The sequence below is a fragment of the Gobius niger genome (genome assembly GCF_951799975.1).
Source record: "Gobius niger genome assembly, chromosome: 11".
NCBI lineage: Eukaryota > Metazoa > Chordata > Actinopteri > Gobiiformes > Gobiidae > Gobius > Gobius niger.
Window position 1 is genome coordinate 11,707,303 of NC_136862.1, and position 20,200 is coordinate 11,727,502.

Below are 20,200 nucleotides of genomic sequence, written 5' to 3' on the forward strand. Positions count from 1 at the left end.
CACATTGGACGGAATCCCATTGGCACATCCCCATCACAGAAGTCCAGTACTTCCAGTCACAAGGAGCTCCATTCATCTTCAACCACGCATGTTTCAGTAATGGTACAATGACCAAAGTTTCTTCCCCTTAATATTATTGCAATGGTGCTAAGTCATTTTGGTTACCAGAGTATGTCGCCCATCATAGAAACAAACCATAAAGTGCTTAAACATCTACAATGTACTGTACTGTACAACTGACTGACTTTAGTGTAAATAAAATAGTCACAGAACACACTGGGATATTTCAATGTTGCTTTTATCTCTCCTGCACACTAACGCAAACACATACTGTATGTTTAAAGTTTACTGATGTGATGATTGCCAGAGTTAAAGGTCCAATACACATTTTTAACCTTTTTCCTTGCTTCCTGATGACCACTGGAAACACCAACAAATATTCCGGGTTTGGTAATACGATGCATACTGCCTCATTTGGATATCGTACATTTCTGCTTTAATGTTAGGTGCAAAGGCGCAAAAGGATTTTCACTCCAAAACCAAATCAAATGAAGTTGTTTTTCAACAACAGGAATTGCATCACAGGACTGCAACAATAGTGAAAGAAATAACCAATGTAAAGTCCAAACAAATGTAAAGACAGTCAGCAGCAGCAGAAGGAAACGTGCCCCGTGCATCCCCAGTCCGTAGCAAAGGAAAACTCAAAACCGCACAGGGAAAAAAGAGAAACCTTGGGAGAACACTACAAGGAGAGATCCACTCCCATATTAAGAAAGCTAGTTATAGCCTTTAAATGTTACTATTATATCTAAAGCTTTTTCAGACAAATCAGACAAAATAATACCATAGGCAAAAAGGTAATCTAATTAGAATTTATATAATTTTACAATTTTATGAATAAAAGTAAAAACGTCAATGCAAAAGCAAAAATCAATAACTCAGAAAATCACTTTAAGACTTTTAAATACTTATTAAGGTTCTTAATTTGGCAACTTTTAAAACTTCCTAAGGCCCCACGGATACCCTGAAACAAGTTGGGTATCCCTGAAACCAGACTGCATCCAGTGGCCTCATTTGTATGTTGTAAATTTCTGCTTTAATGTAGGTTCAAAGGAGCAAAAGGATTTTTACTCCAAAACTGAATCAAATCAAGTTGTTTTTCTATAGCCCAATATCAAAACAGGAATTGCCTCACAGGACTGCAATAACAGTGAAAGAAATAACCAATGTAAAGTCTAAACAAATGTAAAGACAGTCAGCAGCAGATGGAAGTCAGTCCGTGGCAAGGAAAACTAAAACCGCAGAGGGAAAAAAGAGAAACCTTTAGAGAAAACTACAAGGAGAGATCCACTCCCATAAAAAGAAAGTCAGTTGTAGCCCCTAAATGTAACTAATTATATCTAAAGCTTTTTCAGACAAATCCGACATAATGAAACAGTATGCAAAAGGTTATATAGAAGCTCATCAAATCATTATTCCTATTATTGCCCCACTTTACGGGAGCGCAGGGGGTTAATTATTGTACACAGCGAGCTCATTTGATAAAAAAAAAAAAAACACAAGAACAACCATGAACTACACTCCAGCATCACCACTGTCATAAATCTGTGTGCACTCAACCTATTTGCAAAAGTGGCACATCTCGGTCGAGGCTGGTACATGGAACTTTACTACCTTTCCAAACAGCGCTGTAAACAGAAAATGACTTTCAAGAGGCCGCATTAAAGCCATAAAACAGAGAAGCAGCTATTTTGGGTGCTTTCATGTCAGGGGTTATATTTCTTCTTGTTAGTGTGGTTTATCCTTGTCCATTAGTTTCTGCATTTAACATGGAACATCCCAACACTCCAGCAATAGTTGAATTTGCATAATTGCTACAATTGTCTTAAAAAATATCATTGCACATCTTCCCCACAAGTGATGATACTGTATTTCTTTGATTTACTGTAATAAGATTCAGGTTACAGTGCACATTATTAGACCCAATGGAGACAGGAAGTTTTGTCATCTGCAGATAATATTGTACTAAGTAATTGCAGTCTATTCAGATTGCACATTCATGAATTCAAGACGATTGTTGTTGTTGTGGATGGAGTCACAAACAATTCAAGCCCACACTGTGCTCGCTGCAGGAAGTGAATCACCTTAAATTACAATGAGTGACCATTAAGAAAATGCTGCCTGTCAGAGGCCATTAGCAGAACCGTAAACGTCCCTTTTATAGAAACATTATCAAATTACAAAACTAGTTCATTTCAAGGAGTGTTTATGTATCAATTTTTCACTGCAATAAGATTACATAGGACCCGTCTGTTATGAAAAAACAAGCCACTGTTAGAAGGTCGACCTGCCTTTGCAATGTCAACAACAATCCTGCTGTGTCCATGACTGGAAGACGTCCAATAAAATAATAATGACTTGAGCCCGGTGCCTGCAAAGAGCCCTGTTGAGCTTGCACGCAAACACACAAGCCTATACATGGGTGTGAAATGTTATAAATGACCATGTCTGAAGCTGAACCTGACCCCCAAGAACCCAGGGAAGAAGAGGGGGAGGATGGAAGATGGAGCATCAGACGCATATCATGTTACTACAGTAGCGACTACAGTATGTGTGGCCTGACTGTTTTCCGGACAGTAAGTAAGCAATGTTAAAGGGCCAACCATGCTCTAATGTTGTTACCTTGTGAAAAACATAGGCACAAGGTATTTGGGTAATAGCTGGCAATTGTTTTGCCCTTCAGTAGCCTGTATTGTTATGGCAGAAATATGTGAGAAAATACCTGCGTGCACCAGTCATCTAATAACAATTTAAAATAAATCATTATATATAGCCAGCTAGTTATTGATGTTTACATTAAAGATGTGCAAATAAACTCGTTACTGAAATAGGAACATTACATTTGGAAAGTAAGGAATGACTTTGGACCGCAAATAGCATTTTTGAATTAAGCTATTTGCTTGTTTGGGGGAAAAAAAAAACTCAGGTAAGGCCATTAAAGGAATATTTCAGGATTTTTGACAGTGGGCCTCAGTTATCCAGAGTGTTTTTTTCCTTATATTTGAAGAGTTTAGTGGTGCTAGGCTAGTGCTAGACTAGCGCATGTCTATGGTAACTAGTAGCCTGCATTAAAAACAGACTACTGATATAAATGTCTGTGTTGACTGAATAATTTTGGAAATATAACCATTTTGCATTTAAAAGAACTTATATTTGAGCAGCATCAGCTTCATGGTTGTAAGCTATGCAGCGGCGGAGTGATCTGCTAGGTTACTGGATCTGCAGTAGTTTGTTTACCTGTGGCCGACATTACTCAAGGAGCTTTCTACAAATCAGAAATGGTAACGTTTGGAGGACTACCCAATGATTTTGAAGAGGTTTTTAATGCAGGCTACTAGTTACCATAGACATGCGCTAGCCTAGCACTAGCCTAGCGCCACTAAACTCTTCAAATATAAGGGCTGCAAGAATTTAAAAAATGAAAAATCTTCAGAAATCAACAACACTGTGGATAACTAGGAAATGAGGCCCTATGTCAAAAATCCTGAAATATCCCTTTAACTCTGAAGATTTCAGGATTCATATCGCTAAGCATCATGGGATTTGCAGCAATAATAAACTAATGGAAATTTAAAAAAAAAAGTAAAATACTGGAGTTATTGTTCACATCAAAACACTTGGACTCTTGTGTGTAAGATGTGCCAACCAGTTGTGACTCAGCAGCTTTTTTCTCCACTTTGTATACTGTTTCTTGGCTAATATGAATCTATGAAAAATGTTTGCTAGCACCGACACACATGGCGGCTCTCCATGGTAACAGTGAATTTTTCGATTTTCCTTTTTCTAATGTTCACCTTATTGCTCATTGAATGAACCACAAGCCTCCAAATACTTACTATGCCTTCCTTGTCACGCTTTCAAATCAACATTTCCCCCCGCTTTTCCCCGGGTCCTTTGAAGGCTGCGGCTCACCCTCTCTCTCTTTCTCTCTCGCCATCTACCGCTTTCATCCAGCTCTGGGCCGTTGCCATGGACACGGGTTGCCAGGTCTCAGGCGGTGATGACGCTGAATGGGTTAATTATAAAAGGAGGAGGGGCCGACACACAAACAACACGGCCCTTCCAGATGAATAAAGGCAGGTCTCCGGGGAGCACCTCTCCTTTACAGAGACACAAAAACAGAAAAAGCCTCGAGTTCATCATTAGCATGCGCCACCTCACGTCCATCCAGGAAGTCTATTTTAATGAGCTTTCAATGCATGTTTTAATGTAGCCTAAGTATGCGGCTGCTACATCACCTTTTCATCCTCGCCCTTTCAGATGCTTTCACACAGGAGCGATAAAAAGGCTAAATTTATCTGAAAACGTGTTCACAAGTAGCCGTTTTACTGTCGCTCCCGTGAAAAAGACCAAAACATAGACAATGGCGCCCTCAAGCGGTTGCTCTGATAGTTGTTTGCACACGCAGCACATTTTATCAACAGGCAATACCACTGCTTGTAGTTAATTTAGTATGACTTATACAGTATTTACAAATATTTCAGTACTTTTGACAATAATTCAGCAAAGTATAGGCTAATGGTTGTAGGCTATATCAGAATTAGAATTACTTTATTGATCCCTGCAGGGTTTACAGATATTGCAACACATAAAGAAGAAACTTAACTTTGCGATTATAAAAATATAATAATCATTTTAAGAAAAAATACTATAACTAAACAATTAGGCAAGGCAAGTTTATCTGTAGAGCATAATTCATAATCCATGATCAAAGTGCTTCACTAAATGTAAGAAATATCACTCCCTGATTTTGTACATATACTATTATAAATATAGATTAGCCATGTTTAACAGGTGGTTTTCTGTCTTTTTAAAGGAAGACAAAGGAAAATGACAGTTTACAGCATTTTACAGCTACAACGTTCCCTTTGAGCAGATACACATGACTATTTTCTAATGAAGTATTACAGTGCAATGTCACTGCTTTGACAATGTTGGCTGTAGGCAAGGTTATCATGAGCTGAGACGCTTTTATTACGCTAAAGTGGAAAGAGCGCCCCACTGAGGTGCTTCGTAGCGGTGCAAAAGAAGAGAACGTCCACGTGCAAACTGCAAACATTTCAGTTTCAGCGTCAGGATACTGCAAAAACCCACAAAAAGTCTATGCGCTCAAGGTAAGAACGGTGAAATTCTCTTCTTTGGGTCTGTTGTTGCTGTTGAAGTTGTAGTGTCCAATGCGATTCCTTTGATAATAAAAAAGACAGACAAACCCAATAATGAAGAAGATCGTCAAACCAACACCGAGACAGGACAGTCCGATGAGTGACGCGGTGTCGTATCCCTCTTCAAATGGATCTGCGGAAACAGAGTGCGGAAAAGGTCAAACTTTTAACATATTTCTATGCACATGTTGTATGCATAGAAATATATGACGCGTTTTAAATAAAGCCACGCTGCGGAATAATCCAGGGTGACATTTTCATTGGAGAAAATATAGCCTAAATAAATACAATTAATCCCCGTTTATAATTAGAAGTGTTATTGAAAGAATATAATCTGACGAAAGTTTGTTTATGCTCATGAAATATTTGTTTGTTCAAAGTACTTAGTTATATTTACTCAAGTGATGATGAAATATTTCTTATCTGAATTGATTTGAAATTACATTAGTTTTATTGTATCTTATCCCAAGAATCATCTCTTTAATATAATTTTCATGAGGTACTCTTTGAAAATATTTTTTATGTTTTTGTCTGTCCTATGACAGGGGGGTTTCCAAACATTACAGGTCCGGACCCCAGCCCTACAGCAAAATGTAATTAGTGCTTGTACTAATCTTAAGGCTGAAAACATTTAAAATCAGTGCAATATTTCTTCTTGTTGTGTGTATTGTTATGTGATGTCATTTACATAGATAAAGTGTTTATAAGTATAACATATTTAAATAAACCTCCGTTATTGTTGCAAATTATATCTTGAAAAATTATAAGAATAATACATTTTTGAGCATAAGATTTTAACACTGAAACATTTACTCTACAAGTGGTATTTTCACCAAGTACTGTTTTAGTTTAATTATTTGGCTCTCCACCTCTGCCCTACGTCCTCACCATCTTCCTGCAAGAACAGAGGTCCTGAAGTGGCCAGAGCCCTCCCTACGGTGCTTCTAGAGCCAGAGCGGGAGGTCCTCTGCACACAGTCCTGAAATTGAACATGGATTTTGGTATTACTTCTGAACTCTTATTTTAGATTGGATTTGTCGTGCAGAGGCTGGCAGGGACTGTAACAAATGTGGAGTTATTGGCTTGGTCTGTACTCACGGGCGCGCAGGAGGCCGAGTCGAGCTCCACGCATATTTCCACCTGGCAGTGCAGATAGATGATCCTCAGGTCAACGAAGGAGAATATCTGCACGGACAAGCTGGACGAGCTGGAGTTCCCGTTTGTGATGACCGTGGTGAAAGGGTTTATTGAACACCTGTAGATGGAAAATAGCCGTTTAAGTACCGCAATTCCAGTGTTGACCAAATTAATAAATAGATTGTGTTCATATATATGAGTTAAAATCATCATAGTTTAACCTCTTAACCCCGGCATTTCTCCAGTTTGGCTTTACCCAAATCTAAAAGTTTATGGATTTTTTTCTCACATTTTTGCCGTGTTGTCACAACCTTTTTTGACATTTTCTTTTCATTGCATTGTTTATCATTGCATATTCGTCAAATTTTTGCTACTTTTTCATAATTCTTTTTTTTTTTACTTTTTGTAATATTTTCGTCACTTTATTTAATTACTTTTTTGGAATATTGTCGTCACATTTTTGCCACTTTTTTCACTTTGGAATATTTTCATCACTTTTTCGTCACATTTTTTAATACATTTTTGGAATATTTTCGTCACTTTTTCATCACTTGTGTTGCTCTTGTCGCATTTTCATCCTCGTTTGTTTCTCATTTTAGTCGCTTGTTTTTTCATGAAGCTTTTAGATTTGGGTAAAGCCAAACTAAAGAAAATATGCTCGGTTTTGGTTTGTTTTTTAAATGGAATAAATGCACATTTTTTTCTTCTTTTATGGTCCTTGACAATGAAAGATGTAGTATACTGTATATTCTGAAAAGATATTGTTCAAGTACCGGGTCCAGGACTGGTATCGATAGTATCGAAGTATATCAAATCAAATCAAATTTAACTTTATTTATAAAGCGATTTTCATACCGAAAGGTATCACAAAGTGCTTTACAGATTACAACATTCAAAACAATACGCCTGGCACACCCTCCCATATATATTATATATTAGGACTAAATAAATAGATTTAAGTTAAACAGTTAAAAGCTAAGCTAAAAAGGTGGGTCTTGAGCTGCTCTTAAAAACATGAACGTTCTCTGCAGCTCTGAGCTCCTCCTCAGGTCGTTCCAGAGGCGAGGGCCGTAATATTGGAAAGACGCCTCGCCGTGAGTCTTTTTGTTGACTTAAGGAATAACTAGGAGACCCCTGCCGGAGGAGCGAAGGGGCCGTGAAAGCTCATAAGGTAAAAGCAGTTCTGAAAGATAGGAAGGACCAAGACCATTAAGACATTTAAAAACCATTAAAAGAACTTTAAAGTTGATCCTGAAACACACGGGGAGCCAATGCAGCGATTCTAAAACCGGTGTAATGTGGTCCCGCCTGCTGGTCTTCGTCAGGACACGAGCTGAGCAAAGTTGTAACCCTGATATACTCTTTTTGGGAAGACCAGAAAGAAGGGCATTACAGTAGTTGATACGACTGGTGATAAAAGCATGCATTAGTGTCTCCGTGAATGAAGAACTGGAGTCTCAAGTGCAATAATTTTAGATCACAAGATTAGTATGGCAACAAATTTGATAAGGTTGACCATAAGAGCATTTTAAGTCTGGAGATTTCTTTCAAGAACAGTCAATTCAGAATCAGAGTTGGTTTTATTGCCATTTTCACAAACCTCACACTTGACCTTAGAGTGAGTTGAACACTCCCCTGTCCTCAATTAGGAACTCAAAAATATAAAGCATCATGAACGAAACAAATTCAGCAAGTTCAGCATATTCTGGACCTGTTCTCCATGAAGATGTATCTGGACAGGAGTGAAGGGTTGGCGGTGGGAGTGGCCCAGCACTTGTTGATGACCACTTTGATCTTGTCCACAGAGGTGTTGAGGCTGACCACCACCATCACGGATTCGCTGGGGGACAGGCTGAAGTTGTGGGGCAGAGGCACCGTGCCGTTCATCAGCTGCACGATCACCTGGAACATCCCGGAGCCCGTGATGACGTCCTTGATCGTGTCGTACCTGTGCAAGAGGTGAAAAGCAGAAGTTGGTAGTTTTGGCGGGACACTGCAAGTGATCAGGGAAAATATTTGAAATTGGAACATTTTCCGATATGAGAAAGAGTCTTGAAATTTTCGCATACACATAAGGCTTGTTATGGATGAAAATGTCCAAAACTGCCAATATTTTTGGCAATAAAATGTGGATAATGGATAGACCCCGGTTTAAATTTATAGGGTTTTATTAGGATACTAGGATTTATTTGGAAGTAGTGTAAAAAAAACAAAAACTGCCTCATTGTTTGGGGCACAAAGTTTAATAAATTAGACATTAGAAAAGTTCTTCTGGAAAAAAAAAGACAAAGTACAAGACTAGGAAATATGGTGTCTGCATGCAGTACTCCAACATTATTAGGTGTGTAGAGAATTCAAAATATTTGCTCAAGTAAGCATTACTTTGAAGTAATTGTACTAAAAGTAAAAAGTAGTGACCAAAATAATTACTCAAGTAGTACCTCAGGGGAAAGTGCAACTTCAATATTGTGTGTACCGAGTAACTGTTTGAGCGCAGAAGTCTAATTTATGATTCAGTCGTGACATAAATGATGAGAAACAAAACATGAAATGATGTTAAAAAAAAAAGTCTAGTATTTCCAAAAAGGAAATGCCAGAAAAATATACAAAAATATTTTTTATCAAGCGTAAAGTACATTAACTATATAGATATTATGTGTCATATGAAGCTGTTGCCGATTAAAGATTTACTCACTGTGGAGCGAGTAACTTTTCTCCCCCTCAAATACGAGTACAGATACTTCATTATAATATTACTCAAGTAGAAGTAAAAAAAAACTACTTTTGAAGTACAATTACTTCAAAATATTACTACAGTACATGCACTTGAGTAAATGTAAATGAGTACTGCCCGCCTCTGCTTGTTACTATTAAAAAAAAATCTTATTACAAGAAAATGTAGCACATTTTTTCTAGAAATGTTTTGCACTGAGTGATAAATGTTATCCCTGGGGTTCCCAAAGTCTGGCCCAGGAGCCAAATGCGGCCCTCAAATCAATTTCGGTGGCCTTTGGCTCCTTGTTGAATTGGAACATATTGCCAGAGTTGGTACTGTTTACTATACGTTTCATAATCATACACTAATATAACCTTTTCCCACTGATCACTGGCCCTCCACACTGAAAACACTTCAATATGCGTCCCTTAGTGAAAAGGTTTGGGCTTACCCCATTGAGCCAAAGTCTGAAGTAATGAGACTGCTCTTGTTGTATGTGCATATTACAGGTATCTCCAGCTTTATCTTCGGCGCTTGTATTTTGTTCGATGAGTTAATGGAGTTGAACAGCGTCACAGAGACAGTGTAGTAGCTGTCATTCTAAAAGACGAGAAAAGTGGCGGTTAAAGACCTGCACTAACAATTCCTATTACGCGAGAAGACAATGAAAACAGCGTGACTCACAACATGCTTAAGAAGAGTATTGCAGTCGTCCCAGGCCACGGTCAGCTGGGCATGGGTGGCATTGCCTCCGTTGACACCACACTCCGCCATCCCCAGGTGCAGGGCCGCCTCTGTGATGTAGCTGCTCTGGAGGAAATCCCTGGCCACTGTCACCGTGATGGAAGCCAAATTGCACTTCACTGCGATGGCCTCAGATGCCGAGATATTTATTGTTTTGACGACGAAGGGTACAATCTGACGGGCAGTTGTGGTGGTTGCAGGCTGGGCTGTTGCAGGATCAGCGGTTTTTGTGGTGGAAGAAGCTGCTGTTGCTATAAAAGTAGTGGAAGCTGCAGTAGAGAATGATGTTGGTGAGGTAGTAGTAGTTGCCATGGCAGCGGTGGCGGTTGTTGTGGTCACCGTTGTGATTGTCAGTGGAGGGATTGTCGTGGAAGCTGTGGTGGTTGTCGAGGAAGCTGTGGAGGTTGTCAAGGAAGCTACGGTTGTTGTCAAGGAAGCTGCGGTTGTTGTCAAGGAAGTTGTGGTTGTTGTCAAGGAAGTTGTCGAGGAAGCTGTCGTGGTAGTTGGGGGAGCGGGGGTGGTTGTCAAGAAAGCTTTTGTGGTTGTTGGGGACGCAGGGGTGGTTGTTGAGGAAGCTGCGATTGTTGTCAAGGAAGCTGTCGTGGTTGTCGGGGAAGCTGTCAAGGTTGTTGGAGCGGCGGTGGTTGTCAAGGAAGCAGGCATGATTGTCGAGGAAGCAGGGGTGGTTGTCAAGGAAGCTGTCGTAGTTGTTGGGGAAGCTGTCAAGGTTGTTGGAGGAGCAGGGGTGGTTGTCAAGGAAGCAGGCATGATTGTCAAGGAAGCAGAGGTGGTTGTCAAGGAAGCTGTCGTGGTTGTCAGGGAAGTCAAGGAAGCTGTCGTGGTTGTCAGGGAAGCTGTCAAGGTTGTTGGAGCGGGGGTGGTTGTCATGGAAGAAGGCATGATTGTCAAGGAAGCAGGGGTGGTTGTCAAGGAAGCTGTTGTGGTTGTCGCGGAAGCTGTCAAGGTTGTTGGAGCGGGGGTGGTTGTCAAGGAAGCAGGCATGATTGTCGAGGAAGCAGGGGTGGTTGTTAAGGAAGCTGTCGTGGTTGGCGGGGAAGCTGTCAAGGTTGTTGGAGCAAGGGTGGTTGTCAAGGTAGCAGGCATGATTGTCAAGGAAGCTGTTGTGGTTGTCAGGGAAGCTGTCGTGGTTGTTGGAGAAGCTGTCATGGTTGTTGGGAGAGCGGGGGTGGTCATCAAGGAAGCAGGCATGCTTGTCGAGGAAGCAGGGGTGGTTGTCAAGGAAGCAGGCATGATTGTCAAGGAAGCTGTTGTGGTTGTTGGGGAAGCTGTCGTGGTTGTTGGGGGGGTGGGGGTGGTCGTCAAGGAAGCAGGCATGCTTGTCGAGGAAGCAGGGGTGGTTGTCAAGGAAGCTGTCGTGGTTGTGGAGGAAGCAGTCATGGTTGTTGGGGGGGTGGGGGTGGTCGTCAAGGACGCAGGCATGATTGTCGAGGAAGCAGGGGTGGTTGTCAAGGAAGCTGCCGTGGTTGTGGAGGAAGCTGTCATAGTTGTTGGGGGGGTGGGGGTGGTCGTCAAGGAAGCAGGCATGATTGTCGAGGAAGCAGGGGTGGTTGTCAAGGAAGCTGTCGTGGTTGTGGAGGAAGCAGTCATGGTTGTTGGGGGAGTGGGGGTGGTCGTCAAGGACGCAGGCATGATTGTCGAGGAAGCAGGGGTGGTTGTCAAGGAAGCTGCCGTGGTTGTGGAGGAAGCTGTCATGGTTGTTGAGGGGGTGGGGGTGGTTGTTAAGGCAGCTGTCATGGTTGTCAAAGAAGCTGTGGTGGTTGTCAAGGATTCTGTGGTGGTTGTTGTCAAGGAAGCGGTGGTGGTTGGGGTATTGGTGGTAGTTGTTGAAGGAGCAGAGATGGTTGTCGTGGTTGGAGCAGTGGTTGTCGGGGCAGCAGTGGTCATTGTGGGGGCAGCAACGGTCGCCGTAGAGGTAGTAGTGGCAGTTGTTGGCATTACTCTCTGCGTGGTCGACTCTGATGTTACACTGGTTTGTTGATTAGTGGGATTAAATATTGTTGTCTGTGATACTGTTGCTCCCAAAGTCGTGGTGGTATTTGCTGCAAAGTACAATTACATTAATGAGGACTCCCTACAACGGTACATAATATAGCAGTGGTTCTCAAACTTTGGTACAGTGATGGTATGAGATAATTTCATGTATACTTATGTAATGTCTTTTATATGGTGTTGTAGGTCATATCGAGTTTAGACATCTTTAAGTCCAATAGGTTGCATCCACGTGCCTGTAGCTTAAATTTGAGGGGGTGGATATTGGTGCCTTTCAAAATGCAGATGTTTCGACTTGGTTTATGCATATCCACATAAGACATGGGTTAAATGCAGGACGAGGACAAAATGCCCTACAAGGACAATGTATACAAACAAATAAACAAACAACCATCTTCTCTGTCACCAAAAATGATCTAATCTTCTAATGTCCAATTATTTCCCTCATAAAGTTGTCCAAAAGTGGTGAAATTATTGAAAAACGTGTCTGTGATATTGGCCAATTGAAAGGACTTTGAGCCTTTCATTAACAATCCAGGTGTGGGGACCAATTCCTATGTCAGATTTCTTTCAAAAACAGTGAATCTCCCACAGAGTTGTTTTGCCACCCGTCCTCCATTTGACATTATGATTATCAAATTCTACAACTTGAACCTATTTAGGCCTATTTTAAACCCTATGTAGAAGTAGTCCTGGTGGAAGGTGAAATATTGTATAGTGTTTTATTGGTGTGAAAAGTTTGAGAACCACGGACATACAGGATTCTTGCATATTTCTATAATTATCTGGTTTATACCTTGACAAGACCGGCCAGGCCGTTCTGGGTCGCCATCCACAAAACCCACCAAACACGCACAAGTGTAAGACCCCTGGGTGTTAGCACACGTCGCAGACAGCGAGCAGTCATTTTCTCCTGACGTGCATTCATCCCGATCTGCAGAAACGGGTTAGATGACATTTACAAGTTTGTCATTCGCACAAACGACTTGACAAAACTGAAAAAATCTGGCATTTGGAATAATCATCATGGGCATTACCATTGATCTCTGTCTTGTTTGCGTCCACATCATACTTGGAGCTGTTCATGAGCGAGTTTATCAAGGCCAAGGACACGTTGTTGATGTCCTCGCCTTGAGTCAGGATGAAAACGAGGGTGAAACTGACGACCACGCTGCCCGGCGCAAAGCCTGTGATCTCGATTCTCACTCGGCCCGCGTCCACCAAGGCCCTCATCTCGGGGGAAAGGGACCGGTAGATCTGATGGTGACGTCAGTGTTAGGGCAAGCCACGGTGATGAAACAATGGATATTTTTATAATAGCGTGTGACTCAAAGCGCAATCAGTGCTGTGTCTTTGCTCACCTCCATGTAAATGCTGGCAGTGAGGTTTAAGTAGGAAGTGCTGGAGGCATTTTGTAAGTCACCAGTGTAGTTGACGTTAGTAAGTCGAGCTGTGGCGTCCAAGGTCTGTGCATCTACAAAGGAAGAGACAAGTGGATGAGACATCGCTTTGCCAAAGAGAAGTTAACTCAGAAAAGTCTGTTTTTGCATAACTGCGGTTTATAAATCTCTTTTTGGGCACCTCAAAACAACATCTGTGTTGGGATGAGACATGGGATGCAAAAGGACTTTAACTATTTGTTTCTTGATGCATAGTCGTAGGAAATTACACATCATTAAAAGGAAACACAAGCCGCCATTTTTAGACAAACGTGCAAATGATGACACTATTATCAATGCAGATGGCTTATGTGTGGTGCCCAAAGTGCGGCCTGGGGGCCAAATGCAGCCCTGAAATAATTTTTTGTGGGCCTTTAGGTTATTCTACATAATTATAGCCTCGAAAATTAACATTTTTGTTAATTAAAGGGACTATACAGAGTTTAAACATGTTAAAATTAAGTATTTCCTAATAAGTATGTATAAGTATGTAAGTATGTATAAGTATGTCCTAAGGCAGTGGTTCTCAACCTTGGGGTCGGGACCCCCAAGGGGGTCGCGAGACAAATTTGGGGGGTCGCCAGATCATGTAGACAAAATATACATATTTTTATTAGCGTATATTATAATGTTTTATTGTCGAATGTGTGTGCTATTTTACCAGAGTGCCATTATATGTTCATAATTTGATGAATTTATTTTAGCCATTTGTTTTTTTCTTTGTTTTTTAAGAATTATGAAGGCTAATGTTCCTATTTTTCACAGTGTGACCCGGGCAGGGGGGGTCACGAACCCCTTTAACTGTTGTAATGGGGGTCGCACCTCCAAAAGGTTAAGAACCACTGTCCTAAGGTGTAGAATGAGCCCAGACCTATTGACCAGAACTGCCTCTAAAATCCTGCACTGTCACTCAAAAAGGTGTTAATTCGGGTCCGAAGTGACGTCATGCACGAGCTTAATATAGAAGCTGCAGTTACACGTATGACCTGAGGTGGCAGTAGTGAGTATAAATTGGCTAGCTTGCATCTAGCCCCATTTAAAGGTGCATTAAAAGAACCTTTTAGCGACCCAAAGGGCTGATGGTTAGCATGGTGCCTTTGCTTTCCATCCCGGTGGCTCCTATGATGCTTCAGGATCAATTCAATCAACAGTGAAAACCTGAAAAAACAATTGATCCTGGAATGTCACACAGGCCATTGGGATGGTCATTAAAGGATGGTAAAGGCGTTGTGCTAGCGACCCAAGCATCCACTGGGTCACTGAAACCTTTATGAATGCACCTACCTAAAGCATGGGTAACTGATTTGTGGCCCTTAAAGCCAGGTAAACTTCAATATGCAGCCCTCAATGAAAAAGATTTATTATGGAAACTAAAACATGCAGGAGTGCTGCTTGGATATACTGGTTCTTTCAAAAAATCTAACTTTGGTGCTCTTCAGTGCAGGGATCAGCATTTGACTTTAAAAAGATACAAAACTGAGGCACTCAAAGACCCCTGAATTATGGCCTTTGAAATGTTGAAATTCATTCATGAGTTGTGTTTTCTCTCATTCATGCATATTTGAGGAATCTTGCAACGCCTGCAACCCACTAGCTGATGTCCTGCCTGTGTGCTTTTAGTGCTTCATTGATCTAGTTCTGATCATTTAAGAAAACACATTTCTTTCTATGGCTGACAACTATTGTTTTTAGCTTTATTTAGAGTATTTTCACTCCCAATGCACCAGTAGACGGTGGGTCCAGGAGATATTAAGGTTCATTTAATTTTCCTGATTTTTTTAATACATATGCATAATTTTAAGTTTGGAAAAGGGAAATACCAATGCTACAGAAAATAAGTTCATACTAAGAAATCTGAATAAATCATAAAACCTCCACCATTCTTACCCGTCTTGATAGTCAGTTGTAAGCCACTTCCTTGCCTCCCACATGCGTACGGCGTAACGGTGACCACATACAGCACTCCGGCCTGCAGCCCACTCATCTCCACAATTGTCTGACTGGTGTCATTAAGAACGATGACCTTTGCCCCTTTACTCAGAGCAACTCTGTAGCTCTGGTTTCCTGGGAATTGGCTCGACCAGTGGATACGGAATGACGTGCTGGTGACGTTGGCCGCTCGCAGGTCGGCGATGCGGGGGAGAGCTGGGGTCAATAAGGTAAAGGTGGGATTGGATTAGGAGCAAGGTTTGTCAATCGAAGTTAATTAGGGCGGCAAGATTAATGGCAACTGAATAAAAATCGCAATTTAAATAGTCACAACAACTAGAAAACTGCAAATAATGCACTTTTGGGTCAGTTGGTCTGAAACTGGTTTGTGAACCAATAGAACTATGGGTCTTACATGGGCGGATTCAGGTGTTACTAATCTGTAATAGATTAGACTTTATTTTAATTAGTTATCATTTGATTTGATTTATTTTAATGCCTTTTTACACCTTGGCAAGGGGACTACAAAAAAAAATGTTTTTTCATGATTTTAACCCAGTTTAGACATAATTTTGTGAAATTCAGATCTATTTTCGGCCTGGATTAGTCCAATTCTATCTTGATTTGGTGTAAAAATTTTAAGAATCACTTATTTAGTTATGTGTAAACTCTACAAACAGGTTCTGAAATTACTGTGAATCTCAAATTAGTTTTATCAGTCCATATTTCAGTCTTATCTCTAATGTACACCATGAACCAACATTTGAAACATAAACGTTAAAGTGATGGTCTGTAAGTTTAAATGTATTAAACATTTTATAAAATGTGCAAAATTGACCACCTGGTCTTGCATTGTGATGTAAAGCAACTAATCTGAGTCCAGTATCCTCCCCCGTTGACAAATGAGTTTTTCTTCTGGACCAGCCAATCAGTAGGGAGGGGGAGGAGCTTGAGCGTTTACTCTTGATTCTGTTCCTGCTCACCTCATTTTGCAAACTAAAAAGTGCTTTCTGGTTAAAGAGGGGAGGAATTTGATTGTTAACTTTTAAATTTCACTCTACTCTTCGCACTTTGCAAACTTATCACTCATTTTAATCTCATTACAATTGCATTATTTCTCAAAGGACAGAAAAAAAAATCACAATTACATGATTTTCAAATATCGTGCAGCAATAGTGAATCAGACAAAACAGAGGAAATCTCTTACGGCAAGTGGTTGAGGGCGTGGATGTCTCACTAGTGTAAGATACCGTCGGAGCGCAAGTCATGCCACTCAGAGTTGTTGTGGTCATGGGCGGGAAGCATGTAATATTAGGTGGAAGGGTGGACAGAGCTACAAAACAACACAGTAGTTATTGCATAATCATAATTTAAAGAGCAATGTTTTAATGCAGCTTTACCAACTCCTATTAGGCATGACAAAATAATCCACCCCCAATCCCTAACAATACTAAAACTAGCATCTGGACTTGATAGTCAGTTGCAAAGGTATCATTTATAGTTCAAAGCAGGATATATATGTTTTTTGTAAATACTGTAATGCTGATTTATTCACAAATACAGATAAATAACTTTTTACAAGCAATGCCTCCTGCTGTCAGTGCGTCACCGCCACACGGACAGGCAGTTTTACCTTGGCAACTAAAGGAAACGATGCAAATTTAACCTGTGCAGTTGGTTCCTGGGTTGGTGGAGTCCACGTCGGTGTATCCAGGGCGACAGGTGCAGTAATAGAGGCCAAACGTGTTCACGCATGAGGCGTGAGGTGAGCACCGGTGGAGAAAAGGCAGCGCGCATTCGTCAATGTCTGTAATAATAGATGATGATTACAAAACTAACAATGCAGCAATTCTGCCACTGTGTTTTCTGCAGTGGTTGAGAAAGATTGTTTTTGTTGTGTGGCTTTCACAGCTATTTGATCGCTATTAAATGTTCTCCTAGCAATATTATTTCTCCTACTAACAGCAGTCTGCAAATGTTCTCTTGGTAGATTTACTCACTTTTACTAATATGGTCCTAAAGCATGCAAATCATCATTTATCTTTTGCTGTTGGCTGTGTTAAGGATTTTTTTGGTCTGTATACTTTATTCTACAGGACAGCTCAGGGTGAAGCAGGGGGTGTGGAGTGTAGAGAGACTTTCAGCAAATTGTCAGAGCTTGGAGTCGAAGCCAAGACTCAAAATCACAACACTGAGGACAAGAATGTGCTCTGCCATAAGTGCAGCAGCTTTGACCACAAGACCAGGGCAAGGCAACTTTTCTTGGTCATGAAGATTTCTTTTTCTTACAGTATGATTCATAGAATAGACTAAGCAAGGGGTTTGGAAGTCTTCTTTAGGTACTGATAATATTTTTTGAATATTGTAAAAGTTTCAGTCTCATAACGGGTGCCAGAGGATGTGTACTGGAGGACCGGACTTAGTCTCAGGGCCTGACGTTTCCTACCCCTGCATTGGCTGCCCAGTGTTAGCAGCAAATTTGTCTTTTTTTGCCCTGTTTTCTTATATCTTTACGTCAGGACTGTACAATTATTATTGTTATTTATTTATTTTTATTTTTTTAAATATTCATGATTATTAGTAACCAAAGCTTACACAATGTATATAGTCGAGAAAATCAATTATTAAAATGAGTCTATACATTTCTATAGTAGGCTGTAGGTCTGTTTATTGAGATATGTGATCAAAAGAGGGTCTTTTGTACAGTCTCTCTCCTTGGTGTGAAGCAGGGGGTGGGGAGGGAGGGGTGGAAGCACAGGCAAGGAAGGGAGGGAGTTCCGCTTTCTGATTGGTGGATAAAACTCTTCTTCATACATACAATTTATACAAATCTAATCTTTTATTTTTATGGTTTTGCATTGTTTTGGAATACACACAGAATAATAATTTGATTATACCATAAATATTCGCTCTCATAATGGAGCGGTCCTACGTTACAGTGCATTATGTTGTTCTGAAAATGGCTGCAGGGATGAAGACAAGTGAATACGAATGGAGCAAGAGAACGTATACCTTCACGACCCTCCTACCACTAATGACTCAGACGCACCATTTTCCAGCCTGACATGCTGTCCTCTGCTAAAAATAGCTGATTGGCTTGTGCTGAAAGGGTGAAAGGACACTGAACATTGAATGACTACATTTATTCTACAGAAACTTAAGAGATCAAAAGCAGCCTATATGTCCATAAGAAGCAAAAATCACCCATTGTCCTGCACAGATGAGGGATGGTGGGGATGCAGTGCTCTGGTGTTTCTTTGCAAATGAACATGTGATTGATTCAAGATTGTGTCTGTGCGAGAGGAGAGTGGGCGTGCGCTCGGTGCACGTGTGCGCGCCTGTTCGGGGTGCTATTTTCCGCCATTGCAGGAAACATCCCACATGACTGTCACTCAAATAGAAGTGGTGGGAGAAGGAAACTGTGGTGCGACTGAGTCATTTTTTCCCGAACGCTGTGTTCTCTGCCTCATGAATCATAGCGAAAACTATATAAGAATGTCACTGCTGTGGAGGGGGGAAAAAAATAACCTCAAGAGAGATCTTAAACCTTTTTAGTGAAGTCAACCCAATTGCTCACCTTTTACGGTTACTGAAGACACCTCCTGGACGTGTTTGAGGAGACGATGGAGCATAGACGTGACATTGTTAAGGGAAGGGCTCAACTTGCAGCGTATCATTAGAGAGGTGGCAGTTCTGTACGGGTGCACGGGCTGTGAGCTGAGGTAACGAATGGAGACATTTGACTCCAGAGCCCCAATTACCTACAGCGGAGGAAACGAATTAAGTTTAGTAAATTTATTCTGAATAGCCACTTAATATTAAAGGGTTTCATGTGGTCACTGGGAAAAAAATAAGATATTCTATTCTGTATATCATAGTATTTCATTGTCCCCCATCAGGATAAAACCTGCACAATAGGTGAATCAACCAGCTCGGCACCCTGGGTCTCAGAGCGATACTCCTTTCCCCTGGTTGGCAACTGATCAAAGTTATATGTCCAAGGCAAAATGGCACCTACATAAAGATTAAAGATAACAATAAAATAGGTACCATAGCATAAAGCAGCCTGGTGTGGTTGTGGAGTCCTCCTTCTCTGGACATTAGCTCCTGATAATCAACTTTTATTGTCACTGTTGCATTGAATTGAAGCAGTCCAGGGTCAAAAGAACCAGAGCCTGTTGTTAAATAGATATGATTAATCAAGAGCCTGTAGTTTTTTTTATGTCACAGTATTATGTCGTCACATCTTATTAATTGATACTGACTTGTGGGATCAGCGCAGTCAAAGCAACTCGATGTCTGACAGCACTTTTGCCAGCCCAGACAGTCCATGTCCCATTCACAGCCTTTGCTGCCATAGAGCCCATCAGCACTTGGACAGGATCCTGGTTTGGCACTGATCTCTCTACTCCTGTCCTCGGCTTCATTCAGAGGAAATAACATGTTACAGGCCATATATTAACGGGCAGCAGTGCTGATTATGTGCCCACATCTGTTAAGCCTTGTCCTTGGCTTAACAGACGACGCACAGAATTACCAAGTGCCAGGCTCCGGCGTCATCAAATGTGAAATCATTGATAAAATCAGAAGATGAAACATACTCACTTAGTGCACAGTAATGGCCGATCTGTGTGTAGCCGTCGCAGCACCTGATCACCTGCTCCGTGACTGTTTTATACTCCGTGACTTGAGTTGGGCGGTATTTTGTGATTTGACATGTTTTCCAGGGAATCCAACCACCACATTGCTGTGTAATAGTGTAAGGCACCAAATACTGCACAGTGTAACTCAAAATCCTGGTCTCATTGCTTTTACAGAGATGATACCCGGATTGAGAAAGTCTATAATCTACAACAGAATAATATAATTTCATGTTTAGTGATTACACTTTCAATAAAACAAAGTAACACTCTAAAAGATGAAGTCAATTTTGATACATATTCATATAAGAAGAAGCCTATTGAAAAACACATGCCTTACCTTCTTTCATTAAGAGTTGTCCG

General features: G+C 40.9%; 1 protein-coding gene across 1 annotated transcript; it reads right to left on the reverse strand.

Annotated features, from left to right (window-relative positions):
- Positions 1–5,161: 5,161 nt before the first annotated feature.
- Positions 5,162–20,187, reverse strand: umodl1 (uromodulin-like 1; the record flags this gene model as incomplete). The annotated part of the gene is made up of 16 exons (XM_079566766.1): positions 5,162–5,355; positions 6,111–6,201; positions 6,321–6,477; positions 8,071–8,307; positions 9,527–9,675; positions 9,760–10,025; positions 10,129–11,399; positions 11,462–11,879; positions 12,626–12,763; positions 12,867–13,086; positions 13,191–13,303; positions 15,147–15,444; positions 16,862–17,004; positions 18,775–18,958; positions 19,720–20,045; positions 20,178–20,187. The coding sequence occupies 16 exons, from the start codon at positions 20,185–20,187 to the stop codon at positions 5,162–5,164; spliced, it is 4,215 nt and encodes a 1,404-aa protein (XP_079422892.1).
- Between the last annotated feature and the right edge of the window lie 13 nt (positions 20,188–20,200).